We start from the raw sequence: 12,876 nt of genomic DNA, 5'->3' as shown, positions 1-12,876 counted from the left end.
TACATTTTTTTAAAGATAAAGAGTGGAGTCTTATACGCTATAAATAATTGTTAGTAGTGCACAGATATTTTTTCCTGTGTGAATCAGCATTATAAGAACCAGAATCGCAATCGAAATGAGTTCATCGCCCACTTGAACTACTTTCTTCCAATTACATTAAGTATTTTCCGATTGGCACATTTTGATAAAGTATATACAAATAAATACTAATTAATGTGTGAAAAATTAATTTTTCTAAAATCAAACCAGGATGTGAGGAAGTTTTAAAATCCCAAAATTGCTTTTGAAATCATTAATTGCTAGCCATTTAAAGAGCTGAGCCCAGTTAAACTAAAAACAGTAACGTACTAGAGATTTCGTTGATAACAAATTTAGATAACAAAGTAGCTTTTAAAACAGAGTCCCAAGCTGCACACATTGTATCGCTCCGAATAAGTCATAACCAGATTAAACGAGTATAAAAAGTCATTTATAGCACTTGGCTCGACACAAGACGGCAAACAAAACCAAAGCAATCCAGCTTAATGGAAAACATTAAAATACAAAAAAAAATGCAGCTTAACAAAGTAATTAAAGTGGTGCCCCAAAGGCGCTTAAAAATTAGAGACAATTATTTTTGGGTGTTTCAGAATTCCGGTTAGCGCCACCTGGCGGTCAGAGCCCGCTGTTCATGGCCGTGCGAATAAATAGAATGGGTGCGGGGGGAACGACATTCGCTGCTGCCGAAATCAGACTGCCAACGGGCGCCAAATTTAAACCAGCACTCAGATCTATGAGGAAAAATTGCAGTTCAATAAGTATGTTCAAGGGTATTGAAAGCATAGGAACCAACTTGTTTGAGTTTAAAAAAATGGATTTCAGTTTGACACTCACCCGATGGATCGTTGAGGGGCAAGCGATCCTCACCCAAATCACCACCGGCTGCAGCCGCAGTTGCTGGTCCCGTGCCCGTTTCTGTTCTCACGTCGTCTGTGAGGAACAACTGCTGCGGTCCGGCCAGGCTGAAGTCCAGCAGGAGCAGCAGCGCCACCAGCAGGATGCACTTGGGGCACAGGTTCCGGAGCGTCATATTGCGATCAGTGGCGGACGTGGACTGACCAGCGCAATCGCCGCGCATTCGCATGAAAAGTCTCGAAAACCTCTTCCGATTTGCGGAAAGGTGGCCCACTGGCCCACTGAGGCACTGAGCCACTCAAACTGGTAAAACTCGTAAGCTCGCGCTGCCATTTGCCATTTAGGTTCAGTGGCCGCTCATAAATTACGGACAAAAGCGATTGAGAACAATGCTTCCACGTCAGGATCGAAACTTAAAGATACTCATTGCGAACTCTAATAACTACGACATTTTTTATAGTTCTATTACCATAAGTAACATACGGGCATACAAAATGAAGAGGAAAAATGTAATATGATTTTATTAATTGCATATATACTCCTTAATGTACATTTTTAACGCTACCAAATCGCAAAACTAATATGCTCTCTACTCACAACTAAAACGGACTGCACAATCATAAGTAATCACTGCAAATATTGCAAAACTTCAGATCGCTGACAAGTGTTATTCAAGTTCTCAGACTTTCAAACAGGGAACACAACATAAACGATAAATGCAATGAATTTAATTGAAAATGGGTAACAAAATGCACCGCGAGTCAACTGAATGCCAAGATCATTACCAAAGCAAATTAGCTGACCTGCGGAATGGCAACAATGAATAGTTATCCATGATACTCGTATATGGTTAGTTCCAATTGATATATGGATTGCTAATCGCAGTGGCTGCATTCGTTGACTCCCAGGCAAAAATGAACAAATCCAATGCCATTAGCCAGGCATTTAATTTGATAGTTCTCGAAGGGCTCATCTAGGTTGCAAGATCGTTTTCGTATCATTTGCACAAATACCTTCTCATGAACGCAAAAGTATACTGATTTTTTAAAATATTTATCCAGGTATTGCGCGAGTTATTTGCTTTTTTTTGCGGCAAGTTCACGCTAAAATTTGTTTAAAACTGAATTTATTGCTTTAAATTAAAGTACAAAGGGGCAGTGATATCCAAGTAGCTAGCCCCAACCTCCATCTCTGTAGTGACGCCAGTCCTCCTTGATGATATCCGCTCCCCTCTCCGCCAGCATTAAAGTCGGAGCATTCGTATTGCCAGTCGGAATAGTGGGCATTATGCTGGCATCGATGACCCGCAATCCCCGCATTCCTCTGACCCGCAATCGGGGATCTACGACACCGGCGGGATCCGAGGCTGGAGCCATCTTACAGGTGCCCACCGGATGGTAGATCGTCTGCGAGTAGAATCTGGCCAAGCACTCCCAGAACGCATCGCTGAGATACTCAACCTCCGGGCAATTGCGCCACTCGTAGATATTCATAGTGGCATTCAGGGACTGCATCACCGGCGTTTGTGTTAGACGATGGGCCAACTTCAGGCCCTCCACCATGACGGCCATGTCGTGCGGATCGTCGTAGTAGTTGGCATGGATTAGGGGATGGACTTTGGGGTCGGCAGAGCGTATCTGTAGGAATCCCCGGGAGCGTGGGCGCATCACCAGTGGAGCTATCACAAACGAATCCTGGTAGATCATCGGCTCAAACGCCTCGGCATAGTTGTCCAGTGTAATGGCAGCTCCTCTGCGACCAATCATTCCACCATCGGCTCCGTAGCCATAGCTGCCCATAAAGATTTGGACATCTGGCCAATCCAATCGGGGATCCTGATAGCGAGTGCTGAAGAAGCCCATCACCTCACTCACGGGCATCGCGTAGAAGAAGCTATCTGATCCTTGAACAAAATCCTCCACCGCCTGTTCGTTCATCATTTCGGGCACAACGAACGACAGATGATGATTTTGGCCACTGTCGAATGTGTAGATGGCGCCCGAGGTGGAGATGTGATCCTGCAGATTGCCACCCACACCGGGTAAATGCTGCACCACCGGAATGCCCAGTGGTTCCAGTTGATCGCTCGGGCCCACACCACTGACCATCAGGAGTTGCGGACTGGCCAGGGATCCAGCGGACAGAATCACCTCCCGTTTGGCTCTGACCGTGTGCTTCAGCAGACCGTACTCGAAGATCACTCCGATTGCTCGATGGGATTGCGGATCGATCAAAATTCGCTCCACAAAGGCCTTGAGAACGATATCCAAATTGGGACGCTGCCAACTCCGGCGAATATATCCCTTATTGGCACTGCAACGCAGTCCATCGCGAAGGCTTCCATGTGGTGGAGCGAACCCTGTCTGAGTTCGACCATTGAAATCGCCATCGGGATGAACCAAGCCCAGCTGCTGGGCAGCCCTCATGAAAATGTCCAAAAGCGCTGAGGGAAATCTAGGAGAAGTGGCGTTGAAAAATGCGATTGCTCTGTGGTATCTTCAACTCACCTATATCTTTCAACGGAAATGGGACCACCATGGCCATGGTACGGACTATGCTCGAATCCAGGCACCCTCATGTCCTCCAGCTTGCGGAAATAGTGCAGAACATTGGCGTAATTCCAGCCAGGATTGCCCAGTTCCGCCCATTGATCGTAGTCCCGTCTATTTCCGCGTATGTACATCATGGCATTGATGGAACTGCATCCGCCCAAAACTTTGGCCCGTGGCCAAAAGCAGCGTTGATCCTCCATGGCCAAGCAGTATCGATCCGATGGCTCGGTGAGGTACTTCCAGTCCCACGGGCTTCGCTGGAATACCGGATACAATTGCGGCAAATCGATGAGCAGTGGCTCATCCCCTCCAGCTTCCAAAAGTAGTACACTCCATTCCGGATTCTCCGAGAGTCTGGCGGCTAAAACACAGCCCGCCGAACCGCCGCCAATGACTATGAAATCGTAGGATTCGCGAAGATCTTCGATTTGTATGGAGCGTACGCGATGCTGTTCATCCACAATATCCGGCCGCTGCTCCAGGATGCCCTTGTTCAGGAGCAGGATGATCATGGCCGAGGGGCCGAGGGTCAGCAAGAACCGCCACATGGCCACAAACGTGTTGATCGCCGACATCGTGAATACACAACTGACTGAGTTTCGGCGGAACTACTTGTATTTTTCTACACTCCAGCGAAACTGCTGATCCAGCTGAAGTCAGTTTTGCTGATCCACCAAGATGCATTATTTCTGTGAGTGCATTGACCAATATGCAAAACACTGGCTTCTGCAATCCCAGTTACTCCACAGCAAACTCGGTCTGCAAAAGAACCTAGTAACACAGAAATTCTACCTTGCTTATAGTTTATTTAACTATAAATAAACTATAAAATGCGTTAAGCGCAAAGATCATAAATAAACTCGTGTATTGAAAGGCAACTAAGTTCGCATTTAAGCAATTAAGAATGGGCAATTTACATTTGATTCAAAAGCTGTCTAGACTTTAACCTTTACTCCAAGTTCTAAATATTATTAACACAAATTTAATTGAGATTTGCTTGTGCGCAGAAAGTGATGGGAAGTGTTAATTTAGATTAAAAGCTGTATAAAGTCGTAATTATAGGGTATATTTTTCCAAAACCTTTTACTCGATTCTACTTTGGTTTGGTATTTGATTTGGAATCCACCAGTTTGGATATATTTGTCTGAAAATGGAATAACATACCTCGTTATTCCCGTAATTAAATTCCCAATCGATTGGTATTCATATTTGAACGCTTGAATTTTTTGCCATTTTTCGCAAAATTGTTTTTCAAACCCATTAAAAAGTAATGAGGCTCTTTATAATTGATAATAAGCTGTTTAAAGCATTCAGCTACACGAACATTTTTGTACAAGTTATGAAGATAAAACCCCTGTATATATCGAATATTTGACGAAAGTCGTGCGAAATGCAATATTATTATTATCTGTCATTTATAATTAAATTACCAATAATCAAGCCACTTTAAGTCATGCTGAAGCTGTATTGATTAAACATAAATGTGTGTTTGGCTTATTGCAATTGTATCAAAACTTATTTGCAGTTTCTCCTAAAGTTATAATAATACATATGTATAATACACATTATAAAAGATCAGCATTCCTGGACCACCTCATTGTTCGCCTCCCGATCGTCGAGAATCATTTGAGCCCCCTTTTCACCAATCATCATGGCGGGTCCATTCGTATTACCCGCTGGCAATTCCGGCATAATGCTGGCATCCACCACCCGAAGACCCTTGACGCCATGCACCCTCAATCTTTCGTCCACCACGCCGCCATCCTGCTGGGCATGCGCCTCCTTCCTCGGAGCCATGCGACAAGTGCCCACCGAATGCCAGGCACCCACATAGAAATATCGGATGTAACACAACCAGTAGTCATCGGAATCGGGAGCTAATATGTCGCATTCGGCGAGGGGCGGCAGCCAAAGTCGCAGACCACATCGACGAAAAGATCGGGTTTTGCTCAGCTTCTGAATGTATCGCACATAGCGAAGTAGCGTCTTCTGATCCTCTAGAGCCTGGCCATAGTGGTTTTCGATTTTTGCCTGATCAGCGGCACTCTTGCTCGATAGACGCACTCTTCCTTGCGAAAGGGGACGCAATAGTGAGCCCATGATTTGCAGCAGATCTCCTTGCTGCAAGATATCCTGCTGGGCCTGAACCAAGTCCGGCCGAAAGCCCAAGTAGCCAAAGCTACCGGTGCTTCCTTTGGGCAAAAGAGTGTGGGCCACCACGTGCAGATCGGGTTCACCACGACTGCTGCTCGGCGAACTGGAATTGATGTAGCCCATCATGTAGAAGCCACTGGCCAAAGGACCCCTCTGATTTTCCAGCAGATACTGCGTGACAGATACGGGAGCATAGGGATTCTCTGTTGGATCCCGCGTACTGTTGACGGCACAGTTCGAACCGAAGAGCAGGAACAACGGCATCATGCCATGATCTTGTAGATTTCGACCCACTGGCAGGTCCTGGTACGTAGTTATGTTCCATCTCTGCAGCTCCTCCCGCGGACCGATGCCCGAGAGTAGAAGCAACTTGGCGGAATTGAGGGTGCCGGCACTCAGGACCACTTCCCCCGAGGTTCTCGCCGTATGTCTTGTACCATTGGTGGTATAAACCACTCCAGTTGCCCGTGAGCCCTTCGCATTTAGTAGCACCTTCTGAACCTGGGCTCCTCGTACTACCTTTAGGTTCCCTCTTCTATTCACTCGATCATTGGCCAAGTACAAACGAGCGCTGCTGGCCCTTCGTCCATGGTTAATGGTCACGGGGACATGATGGGTGTAACCGAAGGTGGCACCTGCTATCAACGGCTGCTTCATACGGGGTACTCCCAGCTCGGCGGAACCGGAGTATATGAGGTTGGCCAACTTCAAGTTGAGTCTATTCGGTTGAAGATAGGAGGGGTTCAGGCGTTGCTGCAGGCGAGAGTAGGTCTTCTGGACCTGCGTCCAATCCCAGCCGGTTGAATTCCAGCGTCTGAAGTTCTCCCGACTGCCGGGTATGTAGATATTGCCATTGATGGCACCACCACCGCCCATCATGCGTCCATGCCACCAAACGCATCCGTGCGCGGTTGCCATTGCTTGGCAGCATGTCGGATTGGGCACTGCCTCCTCCAGGAACATGTAGCGCTCGTCATGATGCAGTGCACCGGTCAGACTAAAGATTTCCGATTCCAGCGGTGGTAGTTGTCCCTCCTCCAGCAGCAGAACCTTCACCTGGCACAGCTCACTCAATCGACTGGCCACAATGGAACCGGCACTTCCTGCACCCACCACTATATAGTCATAGTTCTCGATCTGCAACCGATCCTCCGGCGGCTCGTGCTGCAGCGGCCAGGCTGTGTTGTTGGCCAGGGCGAGGCTGGATGCATTCAGGGCTATGGCCACCGATTGCATCAGCGAAATGCCCAGGCCACTGCTATCCACCGAAAACAATTGGCCCACAACTGATGAACTGGCCCCAAAAAGCAGAATCAACAGCGGCAAAAATCTTTCATTGCGGAGAAGGGTTCTGGTCTCCGCTGTCCGCGGTTTGTGCACGCGCTGATCACCCATTTTTAACAGATTTTATTTTCAACCACTAATGAAGTGAGCGATTTTAACCACTAATGAAGTAAGCGATTTTAAGCACTAATGAAGTAAGCGATTTTAACCACTAATGAAGTAAGCGATCCGTATGGTACGGCATTTCAGGCACAATTAAAAGAATGTCGCGCACGATAACCATGCCAACCAAATGTATACGTATACTCTGCCCGCTTTTATTTAATTTTTCGGGCTGCTTTCTGTTTGTCCGACCATAAAAATACAAAAACAAACATATGCAATTTCGAGCCCATTTATATTTATAGCCCTGAGCTTGAGGCCCCGTCCAACAGGTGGCGCTGCTAAGAAAGCTAACTAGAATTGCAGTTATTATCACACCTATGTATGTACATATAGAGTGTAGTAAAAAATGATCCACCTAATGATCGTGTACAAAAGGTTCTTGCCATCATTTTATATATTGTGTATTTAAACAATGGCAGTCCCTATCTTGAGTGGTCCAATTCAATAATCGAATTGTGTCGTGTTTTAAAAAAGCAATTACTGATAGCGTCAAAGCTATAAAAGAATTTACCTTTTGATAACTGAAATTTAGGCGATAAGTCCATGTTCCCTGACCAATTTAACAAAAACCAGGGAATGACCGTAATTTAATTGTTCACATATTATTAAAATAAATACAATGCTTACAAGGTACTTAAAAAAAAAAAAAAAGGGGGACGATTCGAGTTTGATCAAATAATTTTGGATGGGTCATAAGCTTGGGCTTTATGTCTAAAACATTTACACAACTTGCAGACACTTAATCTTAGCACTCGCAGGCAAACAAACTCAGTTCAAACATTTAAACATTCACGTTAACCAGACATTCGGACATTCAATTGATAAAACACAGTTTTGATGAGCTGATTTAGTATTAAGTTCATAAATCTGTTAAGAAATCAGCTCTAGAAAACTGTAGTTTATCTACTCTACAAAGTAAGTTTCGTTCAGACGATGGTGTTCTTGATCCAGAACTCCTTTATCATATCGCTGCCCTTCTCGGCAATCATAATCACCGGCGCATTCGTGTTGGCGGACACCAATTTGGGCATAATACTGGCATCAATGACGCGTAGTCCTCGGATTCCGTAGACCCTCAACTTGGCGTCCACCACAGCATCCTTGTCCCAGTAGGGACCCATCTTGCAGGTACCCACCGGGTGATAGATGGTGGACGTATACCTCCTGACCATGCATTCCCAAAAGGCGTCGGTGAAGAGCGGAACTTGCTCGCATCCCGGCCAGCGGATGCTCGAAATTCTGGACCCAAATCGCTGCATGGCTTTCGTTCGGGATAACGCCACCGCTATCTTCACGCCCTCGATCAGGGTCTTCATATCGAAGTCATCCGTCAGATAGTTGGGAAAGATATAGGGGTAATCGAAGGGATTGCCGCTCCTCAGGCGAATACTTCCCACGCTGCGCGGTCTCAGCAACATGGGTATTATGCTCCAGGCGTCTCGATTGTTGATCGGTTCGAAGACAGCTCTGTAGAAGGCATCAGTTAATCCATGAGCCTTTCGCAGCTGCGATCCCCCATCCGAGTTCGTGGATCCGGAGACAAAATGGAATTCAATATCTGGCCAGTCCAAGGAGCTATTTGCATACTTGGTGTTCACATAGGCCAATCCCTCCACTCCGCCCAGTATGGTCAATGGGCCCTGGCCAAATACAGCGTATTGCAGTACAGTTGACATGGTATGGAAACGATTCTCCACAATGGACACTGGTTGATTGACCAGGAAAGTCAGACCGCCCAGACCAATGTGATCCTGCAGGTTTTCACCCACACTCAGTTCCTTGATGAGCGGTATTCGATGTTTGGCCAACTCCTTTCGTGGACCCACGCCACTCAGCATCAGCAGTTGCGGACTATTGACCGATCCACCGGATAGAACCACCTCCTTGGTGGCCCTCACATGGTAGAGCTTCTGATCCTTAACAAACTCCACTCCGAATGCTAGCTTTGTCACGGGATCGATCATGATGCGAGTCACATGCGAGTTCATAGATATATGCAAATTGGGACGTAATCTTGCGGGTCTTAGGAAAGCCTTCGACGTGGAGCACCGCGATCCGCGTCGTGTTGTGCCCTGGGCAATCATAAATCCGGTCATCTTTTCGCCATTCAGATCCCGATTCTCGTAGCCCATCTCCACGCCGGCCTCCACGAAGCTAGCCGCCAGTGGTGTGTGATATGGCGCCTCACCGACAGTGAGATAACCACCAGTGGCATGATAGGGTGTATTGGCCAGATACTGATTGGTGTTATCCTCCGACTTCTTGAAGTAGTACAGGGCGTCGCGGTACGACCAACTGGGATTGCCCAGGGCCTCCCAGTTGTCGTAGTCGTGCTTAGATCCACGCAGATACAACATATAGTTGAGAACTGAGCTTCCGCCAAGAACCTTGCCTCTGGGCCAATTGCAGCGACCTCCTTGCATTGCTGGAAAAGCAGAAAATATATGTGTTTAATTACAGATCGGATTCGAAATAATTTTTGTTTCCTTAGGCAGACTTACCCAAGCAAGATGTTCCCGATGGCTCCGTCTTGTACTGCCAGTCAATCTTGGACAGCTGCAGATAGCCAGCCATCAAAGGGACGTCCGTGAGTTCCGTTTCATCGCCACCGGCCTCCAGCAAAAGTACATTCCAATTCTCCACCTCCGTCAATCGATTCGCCACCACGGCCCCCGCCGATCCGGCTCCTATCACTATAAAGTCATAATGGTCGAGGATGTCGTCGCCGCCCACATCACTGGGCTTTGATTCCGGATCGATGATCTCCTCGTACTGGAAATAGGCCACCGCTGCCATCAGCATCGGGATGAACCAACTGTTGCTGGTGGCCGCTGTGACCGCTCCTCCGATGGCCGAGGCGGCTCCAACGATCGCCGAGCTCATTTTCTGGGTCGGGATCCGATTGGGATTCAGTTGGGGGGTGTCTACTTTATGTAAATATAGATATAGGTCGCTGATTTTAGCTGGCACGTGGCTGCAATGACAATTACATTTTTTTTGGGTTAAAGAAGTGAGTTTTAAGGGAATGAAGACAGAGAAAAAAGTAGGTACATGACATGAAAAGTAGCATTGACATTTTGTGTGTAATCGGGTTATAGGGTGCGATTTTCATACTCAATATTTTAATCACGATCGTATCGCTTCGATCGCGTCGATTTCGTAACTTGCATTTGTTATGCATACATTTGGCTGGATTCCCTCAACTCTGTGAAGTATTACGAGCCAAGATGATCGTGATCGATAAATCTAGGTAGCTAATGGATAATTCGCTAAGAAAAAAATGGTTCTTTTGCGCTGCGCATTTTTATTGTTTTGTAATTCTACTCTAGATAATTTATCCTAGTACTATTTAATCCAAGTGTGCTTCTATAAGTTGGTCTACAATTTGTACACCCCTTAGATCAAAGTCGTACTCAACTGTCGCACTTAACTAATTTTCTCAGAGATATTTTATCGGATATTTCAAAACTCTTTCGCTTCACGTGTTGCACCCAGTGTTTCGGAATGTAAATAAGTGGAATGGATTGTATGTGATGGGGCATCTTTGGGTAGGGGGCCTCCCGCACAAAAGTGAAATCTCCCACTGTATTATAAAACTTTACTGGGCAGCGATACAAAAACAACAATTGCGATAAGCCAAACTGAAAAAAGCAGCTAGCAACTTTTCACTCCCAGTCGAACTGCATGCAACAATTGTGATGCACACTCACAAATTCCCTAACACATTCACTCACACGTCGCAGTCCTCTCACTTGCAACCAGTTTGCTTAGGTACAGTGGTAATTCCCTAGCACAAACTGCCCTTGATAGAATATTAAGTGTTGTTAAATGACAGGCAAATTCTTAGTATGCTCAAAATTGAACTGTCTTATAAATTAAAAAAATTAAAATAATATAAGGTAATATATTACGAAAATATCTTTAAATACGTTAAATAATAAGAGCACGTTTTCATTTTTTTTTGTTTGCCTTTGAAGTGGGGAAAATAATTTCCTTCGTCAATTCTTACAGTATATTTCCCTATTAGCCTTATCAGTGCGAAGAAGTCAAGATAGAGGAAATGCATTTGCTCTTGCCAATCTTTGCATAATCAAAGTCTGGTAACTGTAAGAGCCTGTTGCTGATGTTGCGTGATTTGCTGTTGTTTTAGTCAATGGCAATTACAAAATTTGTTGTTGTTCCTGCTGCTTGTTGTTTTTGCAAACAGGTTGCAAGAGTTGAATGTGCTCACAGATCAAGTTCAAGGTATGAAAAAAAAATAAATAAACTCCACTGCTAAAAAAACTAAAATGCAACATGAAAATATTCTGCTAAATAAATTAGGAAACGGCTGCCAAGTGAAATGCGTAATAGCGGCATGAATCACATTCGTGGAAAGAAGAAAGCTTCTGCGTAGGCGTCAAAGAATTGCTGTGCGTATTTTGGAGCCCCGCTTCTTCTTGTTTGGCTTTGATTTCTTTTTTGAATATGTACGTTTTTCGCGCTTGGCACACTTTTTTCGCTGTCTTCTCTCTCGCCATGCTTTTCGTTTTTGTTTTACTCACTTGAGAAACGAAATAACAATTCTCGACTTCCCTAGCGCGGTTTGTTTGTTTTTATATTTCTGTGCGCACTTTCTTTCTTTTCTTTCGCTTTGCGCATGCGTGCGCACTTCCCCAGAGATCTTCGTCACAATTCCCTCGGCGGCGCTTCGAAACACGACCTCGCGCTTAGAGGTTCGCTTGGTAACTGAAGACAGGTATGCCGAAGACGCCGCTAGTGATGGTGAGTGCTCTCTCCTCTCCTCCGCTCCACTCCGTTCCACTCCGCTCCGCTCCACTCCACTCCGCTCCGCTCTCCATCGAACTCCCATTCTCTTTCCTCAACTCTTTTCTCCGAAGCTCTGAGAGAGTGCAGTGTTGTGCCCTTTTGGACAGCGGGACCGTTACTTTTTTTTCTCCACTCTTTATGGACAATGCAGGTATGAATATTACGCTTCCTGTTCGGCTGGACATGTGCACATAGATATGTATATCGATTGAGTTACGGCCTTTGTGACGTGTTTGCCGGCACGTAGCCAACACACATACCAGCAGAAACACCCGGTTCGGCGAAATGCTTTCACTCTTACTGTTTGGACAACAGACCAACAGACCAACGCCGAAAGCTCCACGATCTTCAAAAGGTGGCGTGCCTGGTGGCAACACCTTTTTGTGGGTCACTGTGCGTGTGACGTCAGCCAAGTGCAAGGGTTGGCAAAGGAAAAGTTGGACCTACAAAAACAAAATGTTAAAAGATGTTAACCAAAGGTTACTTCACTCTTCAAAGTTATTTCAAACTTAATATATTAAAGCAAGGCTTTACTTATAGCAAGTTATTGAATGTCGACCCAACTACGCTTCCAGTAAAGAAGTTTTACATTTGCTAAATCGCTGAAATTGCAGTTAGACTGATTATTATAGTGTGACTTATTATATTGATTAACCCATATCATGTTTTTTCTTACAGGTGGCTGCTGTGGATCGACCAAGAAGCGCACGATTGTGGGCGGCTGGGCGTGGGCGTGGTGGCTGGTGACCGATGTCCAGCGGCTGTCCCTCAACGTGATGACCCTGAATCCGATGTGCGAGAACGTGGAGACGTCGCAGGGTGTTCCGCTGACGGTGACCGGAGTGGCCCAATGCAAGATCATGAAGGTACGATCCCCAGCTTTATAGACATGTACAGCCATATACATATACATAAATGGCTAAGTTCAACCGATCTCCGCTCGTTTGTGGGTATTCTGGCCACCTTTTCTCTTCTGCACCCCCCAAATCTGAGCGAAAGTGATTGAAGTTTGACCGCA

The 12,876-nt window shown here is 45.8% G+C and overlaps 5 protein-coding genes across 11 annotated transcripts in view; 1 reads left to right on the top strand and 4 right to left on the bottom strand.

The window, feature by feature from the left end:
- LOC6550611 (flotillin-2) overlaps nucleotides 1-12,876 on the top strand; it is an 88,559-nt gene that overhangs the window by 67,942 nt on the left and 7,741 nt on the right. For all 7 annotated transcript variants that reach the window (XM_026981619.1, XM_015155196.2, XM_001978102.3 and 4 more), the window contains exon 3: nucleotides 12,537-12,724. In XM_026981619.1, the coding sequence (XP_026837420.1) occupies nucleotides 12,537-12,724 (188 nt within the window). The remainder of the gene's footprint in view (nucleotides 1-12,536; nucleotides 12,725-12,876) is intronic.
- LOC6550631 lies at nucleotides 629-1,118 on the bottom strand. Its single transcript, XM_001978107.3, has 2 exons — nucleotides 874-1,118; nucleotides 629-770 (listed from the first exon to the last, which is right to left on the bottom strand). The coding sequence occupies exons 1-2, from the start codon at nucleotides 1,115-1,117 to the stop codon at nucleotides 655-657; spliced, it is 360 nt and encodes a 119-aa protein (XP_001978143.2). The 5' UTR covers nucleotide 1,118; the 3' UTR covers nucleotides 629-654.
- On the bottom strand, nucleotides 2,007-4,030 carry LOC6550630 (glucose dehydrogenase [FAD, quinone]). The gene is made up of 2 exons (XM_001978106.2): nucleotides 3,402-4,030; nucleotides 2,007-3,348 (listed from the first exon to the last, which is right to left on the bottom strand). Exons 1-2 carry the CDS (start codon nucleotides 4,019-4,021, stop codon nucleotides 2,067-2,069), a joined length of 1,902 nt encoding a protein of 633 aa, XP_001978142.1. The 5' UTR covers nucleotides 4,022-4,030; the 3' UTR covers nucleotides 2,007-2,066.
- Nucleotides 4,909-6,995, bottom strand: LOC6550614 (glucose dehydrogenase [FAD, quinone]). The gene has a single exon (XM_001978105.2). The coding sequence runs from the start codon at nucleotides 6,993-6,995 to the stop codon at nucleotides 5,022-5,024; it is 1,974 nt and encodes a 657-aa protein (XP_001978141.1). The 3' UTR covers nucleotides 4,909-5,021.
- On the bottom strand, nucleotides 7,599-11,797 carry LOC6550613 (glucose dehydrogenase [FAD, quinone]). The gene is made up of 3 exons (XM_001978104.3): nucleotides 11,594-11,797; nucleotides 9,551-10,023; nucleotides 7,599-9,474 (listed from the first exon to the last, which is right to left on the bottom strand). Exons 2-3 carry the CDS (start codon nucleotides 9,930-9,932, stop codon nucleotides 7,976-7,978), a joined length of 1,881 nt encoding a protein of 626 aa, XP_001978140.1. The 5' UTR covers nucleotides 9,933-10,023; nucleotides 11,594-11,797; the 3' UTR covers nucleotides 7,599-7,975.

The sequence above is a fragment of the Drosophila erecta genome, unplaced genomic scaffold (assembly GCF_003286155.1).
Source record: "Drosophila erecta strain 14021-0224.00,06,07 unplaced genomic scaffold, DereRS2 tig00000126-arrow-pilon, whole genome shotgun sequence".
In the NCBI taxonomy this organism is placed as follows: Eukaryota; Metazoa; Arthropoda; class Insecta; order Diptera; family Drosophilidae; genus Drosophila; species Drosophila erecta.
Note: the sequence above shows the minus strand (reverse complement) of the source record. Positions and strands in the feature narration are given on the sequence as shown.